At 30.8% G+C, this 22,911-nt stretch overlaps 1 protein-coding gene and 1 pseudogene across 1 annotated transcript; both read left to right on the forward strand.

The window, feature by feature from the left end:
• Positions 1–2,915: 2,915 nt before the first annotated feature.
• On the forward strand, positions 2,916–5,014 carry LOC142326804 (EH domain-containing protein 4 pseudogene; annotated as a pseudogene).
• A 10,713-nt stretch (positions 5,015–15,727) lies between these two features.
• LOC142326600 (renalase-like) lies at positions 15,728–16,762 on the forward strand. The gene is made up of 3 exons (XM_075369187.1): positions 15,728–15,909; positions 16,147–16,450; positions 16,538–16,762. The coding sequence occupies exons 1-3, from the start codon at positions 15,728–15,730 to the stop codon at positions 16,760–16,762; spliced, it is 711 nt and encodes a 236-aa protein (XP_075225302.1).
• Positions 16,763–22,911: the final 6,149 nt, after the last annotated feature.

A 22,911-nucleotide genomic window follows, 5' to 3' on the forward strand; every position in this document is an offset into this window, starting at 1 on the left:
CCTTAGTCTGGCTCTCAACAGATACCTCTTCGATATGGTTGCACCTTCGGTCCAGCTACTCTGTATCCCTGAGCACTCAAGCCCCCTCACCAACGGCAAGGTCTCATGATTCATAGAGGAGGATGATAAATATATTAAGATGATAAATTGTTTATTACGTGTAAATAATAAATAATCCGTTATGGTTGCTGCACTTTTCATTCAGGCTGCTAGGTGGCGAGCCACCTAAAAAAATTTCCATGCTCCTTTCCGATGGTGAGCCACTCCCATTATATTTTTCAATGATAGGTTTTATTGAAATTGAAGACAAGATTGTAAGTGTTGGTGAAAAATATTTATGTGATTTCAGTTTACCAACACCAATTTGTGGTGAACAAGATAATGAAAACCCCTTTAATTCAATGTTCCAAAATTCCAATGTTCTCAAAATGATGAATGACCTTCCTTCAAGAGTATATAAATATTAACCATTCTAAATTAGTACCAGATCAGCGCCAATCATATGATTCCATCACTCACAATACCCATAGTTACAGAAAAAAAGTATTTTTTTTTATGCTCTTGGAGGCACTGGGAAAACCTTTTTGATTTACTTATTGTATATGTTTGATTGAGCAGTAGATTGGCTACCTATCAATCAAACACTATAAATTTGCAGTTTCCACGGTGTAGCACTGTAAGGTATCGAGGTTATCAGTGGTAGTAGGATTGCTCATTTAACTTTTAAATTGCTGTTAAATGCATCATGTGGGCAAGAGTCAGTTTGCTCTATATGTGAAAAGGTCTTCTCAGTAAAATTTTCTAAGATACAAAACTTATTGTATGGAATGAATGCACATGATTCATGGAGCTCATATTGAAGCAACTGTACTCTCAAGAGAATGTGATAAGTTGATGGGAAGCGTAACTGCTGTCTTTGCCATTGCAGGCAAAGCTGCAACAGGGATGTGTTAGTATTTTACATAAAAGCTGTTGAGAGAACTACAGTCTGACAGAGAATATTAAATTAATTATCATTAGTGATTAATAAATCCTTATGATACAAAATACCCTACTCTGATCATAGTAATAATGCCTAAAACCTTTAATGTCATAATCTGACTTATGAAAGTTGGATATATGCAATAATGTGTTTTAATTTGTAAATTTATGTTATAATTGTATGCATGTAGTAAAGTAGGTGAAAAATTAGAATATATTAAAACAGATAATCAAGGGTATTAAATGTAATAAGAGTTTTTTTAGGCTAAGAAATTAACGCAAAACATGAAAGGAAAGGCTTGGTATTTCTCTATCATTAATTCATTTCATGTTTTTATGTAATAGTACTGTAGTATTTACTATTTGAAAAATGCAGATGGAATTTTAAAGGATCTTGAGAATGTATCCCAAAAAGAACTTTTTCCCTCACAAGAACATTGTTTCAGATAAGAATCAGGTGTATCACCAAGATGTACCAAAAACAAAACTATTAGCATTAGTTATCAATAATTTAGAATAGGAACTTTTGTTACACAGGAGCTACTTTAACAAATGACATGTTAATATTCTTACAATATAATGTTTTGAATTTGTGAATATAGACAAAATAGTTTTTGCATACAAAAGAAAACTGTTAATCAACCATACAAATCACTAAAAATAAACATCCTCAAAAGAAAAAAATAAGTTTTAGGTAAAACGTTTACGTTACATAAACAGTTATACAAGGTTTTAATTATGCTATCCCTGTAGAAAATTTATTTAAAACTCATAACATAAAATAAATAAAAATGTATTAAAGAAACTTTATATATCCTAATAGTGCCTACCCTACATTTTAAATTTTCACAAGTTACACCTACAATAATGCACAATAGCTTTTAGCCACAATATACTTTATATTAAGGTAAATTTTATACTTAGCTGCATAAAACACCTGCATGTTTTAAAGATATTCTGTATTTTTTCATACAGACAGCATTTTTCTAACTGCACTTAAAATTTTAAAAAAATGTAAAATATAATAATTTTTAAAGAGCATATATAAATGACTAAAAAATAACATTTCAAGTGGAAATGAAGAAATTTCCTTCAGTTAACAGTCGGTAGTTTTTTGAAGTGGTTTTTATTTACTTTTAATTACTACTATATTTATTAATAGGTTACTTTTTTAGCAATGAATTTTTATTAGACGCCTATTAACGCGTGAAAAAGTCAAATTTAATAATGGATCTTTTCATATTTATGGGCATCAAATTGAGTAAAATCACACCAGTTCTCTAACATAATAGGAATTTTTTTATACTGCCATTCTGAACTGAACCCCGATCAGTTGACCTAGAAACCAAGCCTGTTAACATACTTACCGGCGGGCCGGTTGGCTGCGTAGTTCTACAGCATCAGTTTAGTTACAATTACTGATCTTTATATAACTTGACAGGGGACCGTTAATTGAAATTGGTAAAATTTTAAGTCTAAACTAGCGCTACTAAATAAGTGGTAGAACTAAATAAAATGGCGCATGCGCAAGGGTAAGTAAGAATAGAAATAAGTTTGAGTAAGATAAACGTCCCTACCATCATGATTATAGCTACGCAAGCGTGCGATGGTTTTATTTAGTTCCCAGCATATCATTCTGCGGCGCTAATGTAGAATACGGAATTGTATTTTACGCCATAGTCCCTTATCCAGTTACTTAAAGATCAGTGGTTACAATGGAATCATGATACATTATGTCTTATTCTTTATACCGTGAAATGTAAAATTTTGAAGAACCCCAAAGATATAATTTGATTTATACAATGTATTTTATTTTTACCATATGTTTTATTTTATTTTCAGAAATAAAAAAAATACTTTAAGTTAAAAATTATATTTGATATCAGAATTTCTATGAACATTAAAATAAATTATGTACGCCGTGGATAATAAGCGACAGTTTTCTTAATCATGTGGTTTCAGTAGGGTTATTTTGTTTAAAACGTTTGTACAATTTTCGCTGTTTGTTTCATAAATTTTATTTCAAAAAGTGAATATAATTCAGTGTTAATTACACGAGTAAAATCTTTTTATCCTTTTTATTATACATAATTTTTTACCTTGTAATAACGTTTAAAACAATGGTTAGATTTACGCTGTCGAATGCTGTGAAACCACGCTTTACATCTGAACAGTATGAATTGTTTGTTACTGGTTTAAAGAATTTGTATAAAAAAAAGTTATTGTCTGTAGAAAAAGCCTATCATTTTCACTATTTTCATTCACCTCAATTAGAAGATATAGATTTTGAAGCTAAACCTATGATAATGTTCGTTGGGCAGTATTCTACCGGTAAGACTACTCTTATTAAGCATTTGTTAAAAACAGATTTTCCTGGTATAAGAATAGGACCTGAACCTACCACAGATAAATTTATTTCTGTCATGTTTGGAAATAGTGATAGAATGATACCTGGTAATGCTCTTGTAGTTGATCCTAAAAGACAATATAGGCCTCTGTCAAAATTTGGTAATACATTTTTAAATAAATTTCAGTGCTCTACTGTACACTGTGATGTTTTGAAAAATCTAACAATTATTGATACACCTGGTATACTATCAGGTGAAAAGCAACGGGTTAATCGTGGTTATGATTTTGTTGGTGTTTTGAAATGGTTTGCTGAGCGTGTAGATAGAATGATCTTACTTTTTGATGCACATAAATTAGATATATCTGATGAATTTAAAAGATGCATTGAAGCCCTACAAGGGCATGATGAAAAAATTAGAATTGTTTTGAACAAATCCGATATGGTAGATCAGCAACAACTAATGAGAGTTTATGGAGCATTAATGTGGTCTCTAGGCAAGATAATTAACACACCTGAAATAACAAGAGTTTACATCGGTTCATTCTGGGATCATCGTTTACAACATAGTGAATGTAAGAAACTTTTTGAAATGGAACAGAATGACCTGTTAAAAGATCTAATGTCTTTACCAAAAAATTCAGCTATCAGAAAACTTAATGATTTTATTAAAAGAGTTCGTTTAGTTAAAGTACATTCATATGTAATGGGAACATTACATAAAAATATGCCATTAATATTTGGTAGAGAAAAAAAGAAAAATGAATTAATTTCATCATTAGAAAGTATATTTCATGAGATACAGTTAACATATAATATACCACTTGGAGATTTTCCTGATTGTAAAAAGATGCAAGAACAACTTGCAGTATTTGATTTCTCAAAACTATATCACCTTGACCGTCTTTTATTGGAAGATGTAAACAGAATGCTTGACAGTGATGTAGCAGTACTTATGGATTGTCTAGATCTTAGTGAAGATCCGACAGAGACTGAATCGATCATTTCAGGTGGTGTGTTTGATATTGTGAAGGATACAGATAGCCCATTTGGATTTGCACAAAGTGAAGGAATAAATGCTGGTTTTGGTGAAAAAGATTGGATTGTTAATAAACAGCGAGAAAAATATGACATTGTATTTAAAAACCTTAAATCATCTGATGGAAAAGTATCACTTCGTGTTGCAAAAAGTGAAATGATTAAATCTCAATTGCCAAATTCAGTACTTTCTGAAATATGGAAGTTGTCTGATGTAGACAATGATGGCTCCCTTGACTGTGATGAATTCGCATTAGCTATGTATTTGATTGATATTAAATTAAATGGTTATGATCTTCCATCAACTCTACCAAAACACTTGATTCCACCAACCATGAAACAGAAACTTGAATCAGAGGCATCTTAGCAGTATTAATTATTGGATCAGTAATGTAACATTTAAATTATGTATTATTTTATTTTTGTGGAGAGTAAAACAATTCTTTTAAAATCTGGTCGTCTAAATTTAGATTATTTTAATAAAGAAAAAATGTAGTATTCAGAGAAACACTCTTACAGTATTACCACACATATTTATTTATCTGGTTATAAATAATAGTATTAATGTCAAAAAATCATGTATTTTTAACCTAACCTAGTTTTATGAGAAAATAAATTGATCAGTTAAATAGAATACATTTCAACCAATCATGTCTTTAACAACATTTTTTAATGACCTTTCATTCACAAACATTTTCTCTTCTTTTGGAAGTTTTTGCATAGTTTGTTATGGGGTTATATTTAGAAATTACTAAATTATATTACTCAGTGTAACAAATTAATCCATTTTTAATATTAATTATTACGTTATTACAAATTAATATAATTCATTTTTAAAACTATAGCAATAGTTTCTATATGTGTGTGGTATAGTATGAATAAACATTTGTAAAATTTTTCAACCTTAAATAAAAAAAATGATAAAAATATATTCCTGCATAACTGTTTCATATTAATGGACCATTTTCTTTGGTCCAGTATGCTTTATCAATTATAATGTCTGACTCATCCTTTTGGATCTATTATATTACCAAATTACAGTTTCTGGTGAATTTAAGTATATATTCTATTAATTGTTTCATTATAAAAAAAGCTGATGTGGACACCACATGACTACCTTGTACGCCTATTAAATTTCATTTATTTTTTATATATTTATATTTTTATTACATTTTTTTGTTACTTAATTATTGTTTATTGTAAAAAAGAATTTTACAATCGGAGGTTAATAATTATTAAAATCAATGTGTTTAAATTTTAAAAAAAGAAAGTAAATTAAGTCTGATTGGAACCAATATGCCTGCTGCTTGTAAGATCCAAATATTTCATTAATTAAGATGTTACTGGGCTATAACTCTGAAACCAATAAAAACAAGTACCACTTATGATATTGTTGAAAAGCTCCCAGTGAGGGCTTATTACTGCAGTTAAGAAAAAATCCAAATTTTCATTTATGAGTTATGGGTCAATGCATTAGAAGTGACCCAAGAGTTGATGCTTTACCAATTCAAAAAAAATTAAACTTACCCAATTGTTTCCTAAATGTCTTACCTATTAGAATCTTTTGTCTTAGGACATTAAAACTATTTCATTTATTTTTTTATTTAAGCAGTATACCTGTGGCGGCCATTTTTGTGTTACGTTGCACACACCAATTTTTGTGATTGTAAGAGTTTACAGAAAAAATCATAACTAAAAAACTTTGTTCTGGAAGAATGAAACAAAAAGCAATTTAATCATACTTTCCTAAGGTAAAAGATTGGTTCAGTGGTTTATTTACCTATCTTTCTTCTTTCTGTGAGAAAATTGCTAATAAAGTTGAACACGAAAAACTGAAATTTCACTTTTGGTAATTTTTTTCAAGAGGCGGGATGGCATATACAGTTTGAATTATTTTTTTATATGTAGGTGTGTGTTATTAGCTTTACCATAATAAATAATATTAATGGTGATATACTTACTCCTACAGTTTTATGAATTTTTGAAAATAATTTTTTTTTTTTATTCAAATTTTGGCTTCAAATAACTCTGATGGAGCTGGTGAAAGTTTCAAATTTGCACAATCTGCAGAGTTTTTGTAGATGTTTATGGCAAATAAAATGTGTCTTGTGTATTATTTATAGTAAAACTACTAACATATGCCTACATATAAAATAATAATTCAAACTATGTATTTCATCCCTGCATCTTGAAAAAAATTACTAAAAATGAAATTTCACAGTTTTTCATGTTCAACTTTATTGCTAATTTTCTCATAGAAAGAAGAGATATAGGTAAATAAACCCTGAACCAATATTTTATCTTGAGAAACTATGATTAAATTGCTTTTTGTTTCATCCTTCCAGAACCAAAGCGTTTTAGTTATGATTTTTTCCGTAAACCCTTACAATCACAAAGATAGATGTGCATACTATAACAAAAATTACCACCAAAGGTATAAACCGCTTAAATTAAAAATTAAAAAAAAAAATTAAGGTCCTGAAACATGTAGGAAACAAGTGGGTAAGTTTCAATTTTTTTGAATTTGTCAAGCAACCAGCTTGTGTTTTTGGGACACTTCAAATGGATTGATCCTTATGTGAGATATATACGAACATAGATGTTACGCCGAAATTAGTCAAAATGAATATTTCCGTTGAAAGATGAAAACTGAAATTTTTCACAATTACAATACTTGAACAAAGTTCAAAGTAAAAGGTTTATTTATATGTTGTGTTGTGTGCATCTAACAATTTTTTTATGGTTGTGGCACATGTAAAGATCTGAAATACTATATTTGCATCACAGCTATAGGGTAATAATCAGATTTGCTTTCTTGGAGAGTAAATAATATTTATTACATAGCCAGCCCTTACAGCTGATTAAAATAAAGTTGTTACTTATTGGGATAAATATCATTTGCATTTCAGTGGACTTTGTATGCTGATATGCATCTGTATTTTTGGCTTACAGGTAAACACCTCATTCTTCACTTTCCCTTGTAAGCCTCGCATGGAATCCTGGTATTCTTAATGATTGTCATTTTTGTGGCTTGTGATTCATGTCAGTTGCTTACAATCATGATACATAACACATATAGATGCATAGTGCACTCCCAAGTGTTAACTTTTAGAAGATTTATAAGACTTATGTTTGATTGAAAATTATTATTAGTCAGCACTGTCCTCTTAATTCAAATTAAGTTTCAAATAGGAGAGAGCATATGCGGTCCCAGGGGTTCTCCATGTACTTATGCCATTTAGTTGACTGGAGTTTGTTGACTTTTTTATTTCAGTTATACATTTAACTGATCTGAAAAATTTTTATTTAAAATTTTAGGTAGTTATAATCTTTTTATTGTTACTATTGTATTTGATAATGTAGTAATTGTTTATTAAAATGAAAATAGTTCATAATTGTATAGACATGTTACTTACCAAGAAAATTTTTCTCTTGCATGGTGTTATGGGATTATTCCTGTCAGATAATAAATAGAGTTAAAAGTAAAAAATCTGGAAGTGAATGTATAATTTTACTGTCTATATTATTACAACCATGGATTTTTTTTAACCTCTGGAACCACAATTAGGTAGTGCTTCAAGGATGAGATGAATGACAAGTAAAGTAGTGTGTGAAAATGCCATGCCTGATTGGGATTCAAACTCTGATTTACATTTATCTCAAGGACGTAAACAGAATGACAAATGAAATGCGATACTTATTAGGGATTGACTATAGCATTTTTGCAAGGGCTTAAAATTTTTGCCTATTAGGTTACAACAACCCACACAATCAAAAATTAGTCAAACACTAGGAAAATCCAGAATGATAAAACCAAACTTTCTCAATGGTTTAAAGCTTAAGTTATTTGTCATGATCTTTGTATGATCTGATAGATCAGTATAATTTACTAACCACATATGACAGTTAATGAATGTTAGCGTTGCATGTTTTTGTCCCTAGGTGTTTATATAATAGTAATCATCACCTTATGCAATCGTAACAAACACCACATATAACAATCAATCGTGTACAATAGGTGGTTGTATTTCACTTTACTTTCTTTTAGTCCTTCAATGAAGATTAAAGAAGTAGTGATTACAAATAAATTGTCTTTGTAGTCATGCATATGATCACAAATTGTAACATGTTTAAGATAAACTTGAAAATATTAGACCCTGGATAAAAAAATTCAATGCTCTATTATCAAGATATTCTTATGTACTGAATCTTCATTGCTTCATGTGAAAACCTTATGATGATTGCAATATGTTTTATGTTATTCATACTGGTACTTTTCAAGAAGATGCCCGCAGGCAATCTCTAGTTAGTTAGATGGCGCTACTGAAAGGAGAAATTAAATAAATTAAAATTATAATGTAACTTTATTTAATAAATAAATCTAAAAGTATTAATATAATCTAACCAAACTTAACCTAGGCTCGCTAATCTTGCAAGCATAGTTAATTATATTTATTTATTACATAAAGTTAGATTATAATTTTATTTTCTCCTTTCAGTGATGCCATTTAACAACAGACTGGCTAACTACAATGACTTAACTGACTAATTACAGATCGCATTTCTTCTGTGGGAATCTTTTTGAAAAGTACCCTAGTACTTAATGAAATGAATTCCAAGAAGTATAAATCAGTTGGAGGTTTTTAATTTGAATAAAAATCAAAGTTATATTTTATTTACATCCAAACTTTACCTTTCATTTTTTTTTTAGTAAAATAACTGTAATTGTGTCAGCATAGTTGCAAATCTGAATAATCAAAAAGCTTATTTTTATATAAGCAAAATTATCTTAAGAGATAGATCCCAGGGGGTTGACAGGCAAAATTATTTTTTCCATCAAAACTGTTTTTCATAAAAACAGTACATTATTAAAGTTAATAAGCTGTATAAATTTTGTTTGATCGTGATCTTAAAAGGTTATATTATTATCTTCCTTCTTTAACATTTAAACATTTTTTAAGGAATAACATTCTTCAATTAACAGACCCAACACTTCTTAAATATATAATTAACAGACATAATCCACATTATAATTTTTTTAAAGCCAGAAAATAGATATAATTTGGAAAAAAGTCTAAACATTTATGTCCAATAACTAGTAAGACTTTATTCAATTATTTGTATGGAGTGCATCAAACAGTTAATGATAATTAAGTGTGGTCATTAAAAAAAAAAAGTTAGAGAAAAAATAGAGGCTTTTATAAATTTGATGTTGAAGAAGGTTAAAAATTAGATGAGCTTGTAAAGGAGAGTCTTAAGAAAAAAAGCATATGACAAACCTTATAAAGAGGCAAACTAAATTGGGGCGACCATTTTTGTGTTAAAGAGATCCTGGTTTTGTTAATTTGATTTTTAGAAGGCAGTGTAGAGTATAACTTAAGAAGAATAAATGAGAAAAAAATTTATTTAGAAACAGTACAGTAGACCAAAGAGTACCATTATATGTACCATAATAAATGTTCAAAAATGAGCCTCAATACTTTCTTGACATGCTTATGTACTACTTTTGTTACTATTCTTCACAGCTGTTCATAAGTTGTCCAGCCACATCCATAATGCGGACAATTAATTCCTCATGGGAGTATATTTTTGTTTTGTATACAATATTTTTCATCCATCCTCAGATGCAAAAATCGAAAGATATTAGATTTTGGTGGCCAGGATTGTGGACCTCCACGACCAATCCATTACTCAAGGAAATGATGATTTAAGTGAGTGGAAACAACACAAGAGAAATGAGAAGGTGCACCATCGTGCTGGAAGTGTACTTGCGTCTCAGTTTTAGAGGAACGTCTTCAAGTAAGGTTTATCAAAAACCTGCAAAAATACTTCAGACTTTGACTGGGCATGGAGGGTTTGGGGCTTACCTCCACCACTTTGGCAGAAGGCCCGAACCGGTTTGCCAATACTGTGAAGAAATAGACACCATGGAATACACAGTATACTTGTGTCACCGGGACATGGGCCATTCAAGGACTGACACTGGATAATACTGTACAATACATGTTAAAGGGGACATCGTGAATGGAACACTGTAGCAATCTTAGTCACGAATATAAAGACTAAGGAACGAGATGCTGTTGAGTGAAACAGAGTAGGTTACTCCAGAGCAGGGGCAGCTCTGCTCATGAGAGGGTGGTTTGCTGTGGTGGATCACTCTTGATGACTGACTGGGGACCCCCCTGAGTTCGTGGGTAATAAAAAAAGACCTAGACCCGGCTGAATCCCTCTCTAGGGAGGGGGTACTGTTAGAGGCAGGTATATAAAAGACCCAACCCACCGGGTTGGTCAAGTGGTGAACGCGTCTTCCCAAATCAGCTGATTGGAAGTCATGAGTTCCAGCGTTCAAGTCCTAGTAAAGTCAGTTATTTTAACACGGATTTGAATATTAGATCGTGGATACCGGTGTTCTTTGGTGGTTGGGTTTCAATTAACCACACATCTCAGAAATGGTTGAACTTCTTCTTTCTTTCCTGTTTAGCCTCCGGTAACTACCGTTCAGATAATTCTTCTGAGGATGATATGTATGAGTGTAAATGAAGTGTAGTCTTGTACATTCTCAGTTCGACCATTCCTGAGATGTGTGGTTAATTGAAACCCAACCACCAAAGAACACCGGTATCCACGATCTAGTATTCAAATCCATGTAAAAATAACTAGCTTTACTAGGACTTGAACGCTAACTCTCGACTTCCAAATCAGCTGATTTGGGAAGACGCGTTAACCACTAGACTAACCCGGTGGGTTAGAAATGGTTGAACTGAGACTGTATAAGACCACTTCATTTACGCTCATATATATCATCCTCTGAAGCATTATCAAAAAAATAATTACCGGAGGCTAAAAATAGGAAAAAGAAAAGAAAATATAAAAGACCTAGTCCCGGCCTACTGGGTGAACGACCCCTGCGGGTAACGGCATATCCGGGTCCCGCGGAGTCTCGGTAGGTTAGAGACAAAGGCAATCTCTGAGGGTGTGCAATGCATTAGCTGGTCCACCCTCCTAGGTATGGGGGGAAAAAAAAGGTTTACCAAAAACAAAGATAAGGGAGGATGTTTTGTTGTGTTGGGCTGGATGTGCGTTTTCATTAGTTTTAATGATATTTTAGAGTAATTTTGCTTTTTCATGTTACTTGTACGTAAATTTTAATTTAGTTAAAGATTCGTTTTTATATATTTTTTTGTTAAATTCTGAAGTTTTTTGTCAAAAATTCTTACGTGATGGAGAAAATTTGAGGTAATATTTTGATGCAATGCCCAAAAATACACAAGAATCAGTTATCACGCTGAAAATAATTTTTCGATCGTTAAAAAACGCTGGCCTGTGTTATCAATAATCATTGCGTTATTTTGTTCGTCATTTTTACTCGTCAAATTGATTGAAAAAGTAGGAAGCAGTTGCACCGTTTATTGTCAAGAAGTAAACACTCGTATGTAAAGCAATTTTAAATATATATAATTATTTGATAATCTTTATAATTTACAATTATTTATGAAGCTTTCATTGCTAAATAACATATTAAATTCAAGAATTCATCGCTTATAAATTAATAGAATATTATAATTAATGGTATTTTATTCGCAATCTCATAATTTTTAATTTTATGATTTTTTTGTTAGCCTGGTTTTCAGTACTGCTTAACTGACTTTTTTCTGCTGCTTTTACCAAGTTCCACCGCGATTAAACGATTTTTCGATTAATATCCACAAGGATTTTGTAAAATCTTCATTCCGGGATATTATGGGTATTTTATATTAAGTTTAGTACCTTAGAATCGTTAGTAAATCACGAATTTAATTATCGTTTTGAAATCGAAATAAAATAATGAAGATGAGTGATGATGGAGGTAAAATGAAAATATGAGTTAGTTCGGCGGTCCATGTACGCTCCAACCTGTAATGCAATTCATATTTTTTCAAGCGTTAAGATAGTTACACGTAAAGCAGAATTTTTAAAATTTCCTTAATGTGGGTTTTTTCTTTCTTTTTTAAACCTCCGGGACCACCGTTAAGTATTGCTTCAGAGGATGAGATGAATGACAATTTTTGTAGAGTGTTAAAATGCCACGCCTGCCCGAGATTCAAACCCGGGAACTCCAGACGAAAGGCCGATACGCTACACTCGCGCCACGGAGGCCGGCTAAAACGTGGGTTAATAGAATATTATTAAATAAATGTAAATCGATTTAAATAATTCTCTTATTTTGATGATTCATTTCATAGATCACATCAAAAAATGGGCAGGTATGTTATTCCACTGAAAGGAAAATGTCACAGCATTTGCAAAAATGGTTCAAAGTTAACAGTGGTACAACATTGATCAGAACACCACCACAAAATATATCACGAAGTTCTCGGGACTTTTGTAACCTATTGTACTCTTGAAAGTAATGGAAAAGTACAAAAATATATGTCCTAAAATGCTTTGTTTGAGAGTTACGGCTAGTGAAAGATTTCGCTCACATTTCAGCAACCCCGATGAGGCGTACTGAAATTTTTAGGATGTTAATTAGGGAGCACAATTAATGATTTCTTATAGTTTTTGGTATGAAAAATTGAATAAAATAGGTCCCAAAAACGTATCTTCAGTAATTTTTGAGAAATTGGGTAAAAAATAATAAAATGAGGTAAAAAAATCCTGTTTTTTACGTTTGACGTACAATAACTTTGTTGAATGGGTAATAAACACTTAAAACTTACAAAAACAAGCATGTAGAGAATTTAATTCTAAACAAAGGGTGATAAGATAAGTTGAATAAAACAAACAAAATATAGAAAAATTATAATTTTATTTCGAAACAGTACATTACATTTGTCAGAAAAGTACTTATTTAATGTAAACAAAAACCAAATTCTTTTATAGTGATGTGAAAAAATTTTAAAAACAAAATTTACTGTTAAAAAAACTGAAAATTATACAATAATTGTAAAATAAAAATTAATTAGATAATAATAATTTTATTAATGACAGAAAAATAATAAATTATTTGAAAAATTATTATTTCAAAGTTGGCAAAAATAACAACAGCTGATTAACAATACGCAGCACTGTATTAGTGTTTAAATCATTCTGTAAGTTGCATAAATAGGTGTCAGAATACATTGTCTTTCTCACGGATCGGAGACTCGTATTCAGTGGTTTAGAGGACACTTAAAATGAGTTTTATCGTAATCATAAACAATCAGTTCAACAACTACACCCAGAAGACGGTCAACTTTGCTTGGAGTTCTGCAACTGGTGGAATACAAATTGACAATTACAATGTTTTGTTTACCAGAGAGGCATCAACGACTTAACCAATGAGCATACATGGACCGAAGTAAATCCACGTGAATCAGTGGAAAGTAATTTTCAACACCGGCTTCTTCATAAACAGCTGTTTGGACCATTAATATTACTTGGCCCCTTAAAATCTGCACTTTCTTCAAGAAGAATCCACAGCTGCTTGAAGACGTTCCTCTAAAACTGAGACGCAAGTACACTTCCAGCATGATGGTGCATCTTCTCATTTCTCTTGTACTGTTTCCACTCACTTAAATCATCATTTGCTTGAGTAATGGTTTGTTCGTGGAGGTCCACAATCCTGGCCACCAAAATCTAACATCTTTAGATTTTTGCATCTGAGGATGGATGAAAAATATTGTATATAAAACAAAAATATGTTTCCATGAGGAATTAATTGTCCGCATTATGGATGTGGCTGAACAACTTATGAATAGCTGTGAAGAATAGTAACAAAAGTAGTACAGAAGCATGTCAAGAAAGTATTGAGGCTCATTTTTGAACATTTATTATGGTACAACAACAAGCCGACATTGAAAAATCTAGATAAGGCCTAACCGGACGGGATCATCAGCGGTTAAATGAACAATACTACGTTTTGGAAGATAAATTCATACGACTTTTCCATGATTAAATTTCTGACTGAAAAGACATTGTAAAGTGCGAGAAAGCCAATAGGTGTCGGCGAATGTATACGCACTAAACAAAAATAATGAAATAAAACCGATAATAGTTTGCGATGAAGAAAAAGCTGTTCATTATAATTTGGTGTACATTAAGAATGAAAAACCACTCACTACTGCTACATATCAGACTTCTCACGTCTAGTGGGATCACAGTTGACGAAGACTGACCATAAAATTGAAATATGCAAATGGGGCTTCACGTACTTCCGAAAAGACATCGATTGTTACAGGAAAATGCAGGCTGACCACCGACGTTGTTTGATGAATCAACCGGCCAATGTTAAAATGCCACAACATAGTAAGATGTTACGCCACCTACATTATCGTTCCAAAACATGTTTTCCGTTCCCGTCGTCACATACGCCGATTTTGAGTGTGTACTAAAGCCGACTCAGTACTCTCTGTCACGGACCAAGAATTACACGCCTATAACACAGCAAAAGAGTTTGAGTTACTGCCTGTACTTTGTATCTCATGTCTCTGTTGACGAGGAGACAAAGCGGGTATATCTCAAACACCGCTACTGTACAGAGGTCCTAACGTTGCACAGCATTTTGTGCAGAAATTACTCTATATAACGTCAAAAATGGCGGAGAAACTGAAACGAAACGAAAAAAAATGGTATTTACACCTAAATACGAGTCAAAGTACAACACAGCCGATAACTGTGAGATAGTAAGATACTGTGCAGTTCTGAAGCGGAAAAGGATACATATATATCTCCTTTTTCTTTTAATATATATCTCCTTTTTCCTTTATATATATATTTTTTTAATGTATACAAAATTGTCACCCGCACGCTCTTTAATTGTCCTATATTAAAGAGTAATATTTTGTCAGCAATGTTTTGGCAGTTGTGTTTTTTAATTTTTAATATCTATCTCTTGTTTCTACAAACAGCCGATACGCCAGCTTTGTCAAAATATTTAAAGAACGTAAGCTGTGATATTAGTTATAATAAAATCCACGAGTAGTGTGCCTGGGTGCATAAGTCAGCTGTGTTCGTTGGTTATGTGTTCGTATAGGTAAATTGTAAATATAAAAGAAAGTAGTTACTTCTAACCTCTGTTAGTTATTACGAAAGTAAATGAGTTATGTTAAGAAAAAGACAAAACGTTAATATATGGAACTGAATTTTTTTAGTACCCAGTTACTGGGAAGTTTTGTAAATGATAGTTAAATTTGCCCGCGCGATGTTTAGAAATTAGTGAACGCTTTAATTTATTAAAAGTAAAACACTGGGAGTAATAATACGTGATTTGGTTATGGTAGTTTGTGTTTTTATTCAGTTAATAATGCATTACTAGGTATACACACTATGACTAAAGTAATAAGCTTAAATTTTATTTTATTGTTCTTATTTATTTATTAGTTTGAGAGTTACGTTTACAACATGCCTAAAAAAGTTTTGTTAGTAGGTGGTGGAATTACTAGTGCACTTATTGGAAATATATTGCGATCTGATTTTGAGAATATTAATCTTTCTTTATGGGAGAAATTAAGTGAAGCAGGTGGTCGTTTTAATACTATTACTGGTGGTAAAAATAATGAACTATTAGTTGATTTAGGAGCACAGTATATTACAACTTCAGAGGAAAATATAAAAAATTATGATAGAATATATTCTGATTTGTTTTTAAATAATTTAATTACATTAATGGAAACCAGAGTGAAAGGCATGAGACATTTATCCGAAAATAAAAAGAACTATATTGTTCCTTTAGGCATGAAGTCAATTGTTGACAATTTTTTAAGTCATGCTAAATTCAATTCAATTTGTTATGGTCAAAAATTATCAAAATTACATATTAGGAGTGATAAGTGGAATGCAGTAACAGAAACTGGAAAAGAAGAGTTATTTGATGTTGTAATTTTAACAATCCCTGTACCAGAAATTTTAAAACTAACTGGTGATTTGGAATCATTATTATTTAATAATTTAGTAAGAGAACATTTGAGTGCCGTGGAGTACAGTTCAAGATTTGCATTAGGTTTATTTTTTGATAAAGGTGTTTTTACAGAATGGGATGCTGAGTATATAGATGATGATTCAGTTTTAAGATATACAGCAAATGATTCGTGGAAGGCTCATGGTGAACCTAAGTTTAAATCTGCTGTGATACATACCACAATACAATTTGGTGAAAAATATAAAGAAAATGATTTAATGCAGGTTAAAAAGATTATTAATAAACATGTACAGAAGGTTTTTAAGCATTGGCCAGAGCCATCAAGTACTGTAATTTGTCAGTGGAGTTATTCTCAAGTGTTTAAACCATATTATTCAAAACCTGGATCAGTCATTCTCAATGAAAAACCTTTATTAATAGCTGGAGGTGATGGTTTCATTGGATCAACATTTGATGACTGTATCTTTTCAGCAAAAACAATATGTAATTTATTATCTAACAACTATTGTGGAAAATAGATTTAAAATGACTGTTATTATTTTTTAAATTAGGAACCGTGTATGTTTTTGGGGGTAATAGTCATTGTTTTCATTAAGCTGTAGTGAATATACTTTAGAACTTTTAAAAAATATAGATATAGTGAGATTACTGTTTAAAATGAAAAGTAATTTGAAGCAGATTAACATTTTTGTACTTTTGCCTTAACCAGCACGCATATATTTTTTACATATTCAGCTATTATATTTAGGTAAATATAAACAATGTTATGTAATAAAAAAAAAATTTTTAATTTAATTGTGGGATTATGTCTACAATTGCACAATTTACAGTTTCTTGTTGAGATAATGTGGTTATTTTTCATATCTGCATACTTATGAATTTTAGATAATTTCTACCTGTATAGTAGATTAATAAAAATGTTTAGATCATACTTCATAAAAAACAACTTTATGAAAAACTTCATAGATGGATTTTACAAAAATTCATTTTTTGAAGTTTGAGTAAAAAATGTGAGTACTGTGTAGATAATTGAACTAACATACTTTATTAAAATTGCTAGTAAAGTACTTTCAGGTTTCAGTATATGGTAACTCTGCTGTAAGTGACATGTGTTTCAAGAAGGTTAGAAACTTGCTTAGATATTTAACTGAATAAATGGTCAATCTATGTTGTTTTTGTGAAATATGACATTTACCAAATTTCATTTCAACAATTTTGATCAAAATTGCCTATTACATTTACAAACATTATGTAATTCACTATATCAAATACATAGTCATTCAGTGTTGTGTTTTTCTGATTTTGTATGTTTTTGTACACTTTTATTTAACTTGTTCTGTGCACTATCTTTAACCTACTTCCATATGAAATTGAAAGCTAAAATTTTGCACAGATGCTTGTTATCAATGACAATCCATTATTATAACAAAAGATTCCATATAAAAATGTCTGTTTTCATAGAAAATTTGTCGTTTGGCAAATAACAGAGATTCAAACAACCACGCATGCGTACAAATGATTTCGACACAGAGTGCCAGTCAAAAGTGCCTTCTGTTACGCAAGGAAATGAATAACCTAAAATGTGAAGATGGATTATGTATGGACAGCTATCAACTAGTGTCATTGAATCGCTGCCCTTAGATTTATTCACAAATGTATTTTGATCTGCTATATCATTATATTTTAGAAGAAATCCATCTACAATTCTACACACTTATGTAGAGTTGCGTAATCTTTTATACAATTTGTTTAAACATTATTAAGACATTTCCCAGAGATTGTTCTGAGAAGTTTCATAATAATACACTGTCTAATTGTGTTAGTAATTATTTTTTAGTATAATTGAAACTTAAAAGTATAAAATTTAAAAAAAATAAGGTAGTTTTTTAAATACTCTTATTTAACTAATGAAAATTAAAAAAGTACTGAAATTTCACTATTTGGAAATTGTTGAATTAAAATGTAAATTGTTTGAAAAAATGTTCAAATACAAATATATTTAAAGATGCATCAAACAAAGAAAAATAATTTCACCTTCATATTTAATCAAGAACAAATGTTTGTAATAAATTCTTTGATTAAGTTCAAATTGCATTTTATATTGATAATGATTAATAGTAGAAGGAAGATTAAAGAAAAACAAACCAACATACTTGGCGTTTATAGACCTAGAAAAGGCTTTCGATAACGTAGATTGGAATAAAATGTTCAGCATTTTAAAAAAATTAGGGTTCAAATACAGAGATAGAAGAACAGTTGCTAACATGTACAGGAACCAAACAGCAACAATAACAATTGAAGAACATAAGAAAGAAGCCCTAATAAGAAAGGGAGTCCGACAAGGATGTTCCCTATCTCCGTTACTTTTTAATCTTTACATGGAACTAGCAGTTAATGATGTTAAAGAACAATTTAGATTCGGAGTAACAGTACAAGGTGAAAAGATAAAGATGCTACGATTTGCTGATGATATAGTAATTCTAGCCGAGAGTAAAAAGGATTTAGAAGAAACAATGAACGGCATAGATGAAGTCCTACGCAAGAACTATCGCATGAAAATAAATAAGAACAAAACAAAAGTAATGAAATGTAGTAGAAATAACAAAGATGGACCACTGAATGTGAAAATAGGAGGAGAAAAGATTATGGAGGTAGAAGAATTTTGTTATTTGGGAAGTAAAATTACTAAAGATGGACGAAGCAGGAGCGATATAAAATGCCGAATAGCACAAGCTAAACGAGCCTTCAGTAAGAAATATAATTTGTTTACATCAAAAATTAATTTAAATCTCAGGAAAAGATTTTTGAAAGTGTATGTTTGGAGTGTCGCTTTATATGGAAGTGAAACTTGGACGATCGGAGTATCTGAGAAGAAAAGATTAGAAGCTTTTGAAATGTGGTGCTATAGGAGAATGTTAAAAATCAGATGGGTGGATAAAGTGACAAATGAAGAGGTATTGCGGCAAATAGATGAAGAAAGAAGCATTTGGAAGAATATAGTTAAAAGAAGAGACAGACTTATAGGCCACATACTAAGGCATCCTGGAATAGTCGCTTTAATATTGGAAGGACAGGTAGAAGGGAAAAATTGTGTAGGCAGGCCACGTTTGGAGTATGTAAAACAAATTGTTGGGGATGTAGGATGTAGAGGGTATACTGAAATGAAACGACTAGCACTAGATAGGGAATCTTGGAGAGCTGCATCAAACCAGTCAAATGACTGAAGACAAAAAAAAAAAAAAAAATGATTAAAGTTTAAAGATTAAATCTCTAAATCTGTTTTCTATTCACAGTAGTGAATGTACTTTTATGTGAACATTTATTTATTACATCTCTCAGCTATATTTAATTTAATTAATTAATACTAAAATATAATTAATGCTTATTGAATGAATGCATTTATAAAATTCTTTTAAATTTTATATCATGAATAATAAAAACGTGGGCACCCTTTATTATATTACATTATATTTTATAATCATTTCATTGATAATTTGCTACGTAATATAATGAAGGGTGCCCCAAACTTTTATTATTTGTGATAAAAATTATCAAGAAATTGTTAATAAATTCATTCAGTGTTTATTATTTATAATTCAGTGAAGCTGAGAGATGTAATAAATAAATATTACATAAAAGTATACTTGCTACCATGAATAGAAAACAATTTATAGATAATTATTATCAGTATAAAATGCTTTTTGAATTTAATCGAGTTAATAAACATTTATTCTTGATTTTATATGAAAGTGAAATTATTTTTCATTTTCTAGTGCATCATTAATTATATTTTGAAAACAATTATAGTTTATTCCAGTAGTGAAATAAACTATTTCCAAATAGAGATATTTCAGTAATTTTTTCACAAAAACTTTTATTTCTTTTTTTATGTTCAAGTAAATTCAGATGCATTCATTAATGTGATATCATGTTACGTATTTGTAAACATGTGATCTACTGTAGAATAATTGGCAAATGGGCTATTGCTATAAAGTGTTTGTTATATTTTTATTAATATAAATTATACTAAAGTATAGCCTCAAAGAATGGTAGTATTCATAAATGTTGAGTCAGATCCAAATTTTCACCCTCAAAATATCCATCTTGAAGAAACTTCTTTTTTTTACAACATAGGATTTATGTCATTCTAATGCTAGCATTGTTAAAAGACTACCTACCCATGTATAGCTTAATTTTTACGAGAGGAAATAATCTAAAAGTTTGTTGAATTAATATTTCTAAAATTTAATTAATTAATTTTACCAAGAGCCATTCATTTTTTTAAATAAACAATATCAGTGTGTAATTATATATATAGATCATTTTAGGAATGGATAGTTGTGCTAATAAATGGGTAGAAAACAAATTCTAGTGAATTGTTTGGTAATTAAGGGAAATGTGGGAAAACCTTGATCAAAACATCATAAAAATATAAATAAAATAATAGGAGATACCAGAAATAGCTTTCTTTTCTTTTAATTTTGTTAGTTTCATATCGCCTACTGAGGTTTTTAGTAATTACCTTGGGGTTGAGTCATTAATTCTCCATGTCCAAGCTAGGAAGCAAACTCAGTACCCCCAGACTGCAGCAAGAAAACACATTGCTGCCTATGTCAATAAGACAAAGCACAGTCGATGTTTAATATCGATGCATAAAAATAAAGGTTATATGAGATAATGGTGTTGCAAGTAATGTGAAGATAAATAAATGCTAAATAACATCAGCAGGCAATAAAATAACAATAATTAAACTGTTAATTGAAACTGACAATAACAGTTATATGAAAGTGTGATTCCAATTACTGGAAATGAAAATTAACACTGTGGCAGTCAGACAAACCAAGAAGATTGATTCTCCTGACCATACAGACACAAGCCTACAGTTTACAAACTGCAGGCCATGTCATTAGATATACCCAACAATCCTTTTCAGGACTTGCCAACAAGAAATCTTGGACCTTCGGTCTGAATTTGCCACATAAATATGGAAAGCATAAGTTATTCAAAGAGCCATATTTATCGAAACTACTGAAGAATGACAATATTGATCTGGTTGCAATCCAGGAAACACATTGTAACACTGAGGAACAATTGCAGAAAAGAGGCAAAATACCTGTATATGAATTACTTGGTGCCACATACCATAATGCGTACAGAGTCGCTTCTTATGTTAGATGCGATATGGAAAACACCACTCTCATCTCCACCTCCATGGGGCAATGAAATTCATAATGTTGTAGTTAAAATCGGATGTATAACAGTGTCAAATAAACATATCATATTTATAAATATTCATATCTATAAACTGCCAGCTGTCTCATGGCCGTCAGTAATCCAAATACAACCTCATTCTGCGGTCTACATAGGTGATTTTAATAGCCACCACGAGCAATGGAAATATAAAGATTGTGATGCGATTGGCCAGATATGTCATGAGGTAAGAAAAATTTCTTTGCTGAAGACATATCTGGCTTGACATGAAATGACCTCATTTGGTTGTTATGTATCAAATATAGGTGTACAGCATGCATCACAATATAAATCAGATATGAGTGTCACATAAGACATATTAACTTATTTGTATTGTTTGTTCCATGAATGATGGAACAAATAAATTAAGATGTTGTAACTTAAGAACGTTACGTGACTGGTTGTTTAGGAATGCTTATTCATTTTCAGCATATAAAATACTATATAGAACACCTACTCCCTTTTCAGTTCCAAATTTTATGTTGACCAGTGTATTAATCTGATTTTTGTGAATTTTGTTGCTAGTGATAAGAGAGCAATAAAAATCACAATCAACAGTTTAATTAATATTTTCTTAGGGCTATTCATAAATTAAAAATTAACCCAAAGATTTTGACTTAGCTGCATTTTCAAACAGTCAAAACATAAACAATAATATTATTTTAAAAACCTACTTTTTTAATTTTTAGCATGGTTTTTCTTGAAATTTGTATTAAAAAAAATTTTGGGTGTTTTCTATTTTTCCTCTAAAATGGTGTTTTTTGCATTATGTTTGGAAAATAAGGATTGAACAGAAGTAAAGAGATAAAATAACTAAGTATGAGCTAAGGCTTTCTAGAAGATGAGAATGTATTTTTTTTTACCTTGACTTTTCCAACTAATCTTGAGTTTTATGAAACTACACATACAACATAATTTTCATTAAAAATAGAAAAATATTCTACTCACAAAAAAGTGATATCCAGTGTCTCTAAGATGAATATTACTGTATCTAATTTTGACAAGATTCAACTGTTCTGTAGGAAGTAAGCTGAGAAACATTGTCTGTAAGTTTGTTCTGGCACCACATGAGAATCAACAGACCTATTGCTTTCAAATTTGGAGGATGCAGTAGTGTAATCCCAGAGAAGGTTTTAAACCATAGCCAAGGCCCTAGCCTTAGCCCCTTGGGATTGAAGTTGCAAATTAAAGCTATTCCTTGAAGAATAAAAAGATAAAATCCTTTACTTCTTTTTCAGATTCTTTTATAAAGTTTGAATACTTTGTTATCAGTATTATTCTCACAACCATGACAGTAACAAACACTGTGGGAGAGGACCTCTCTGGCAAGACAGGAATAATGAGCTCTGTGGGAAGGGCAAGCTGTGTGGGGGCTCCAGGGCACAACTGGCCAGGTGGTTTGGTGAGCAAAGCAAGC

Source organism: Lycorma delicatula, chromosome 6 (assembly GCF_047948215.1).
Source record: "Lycorma delicatula isolate Av1 chromosome 6, ASM4794821v1, whole genome shotgun sequence".
In the NCBI taxonomy this organism is placed as follows: Eukaryota; Metazoa; Arthropoda; class Insecta; order Hemiptera; family Fulgoridae; genus Lycorma; species Lycorma delicatula.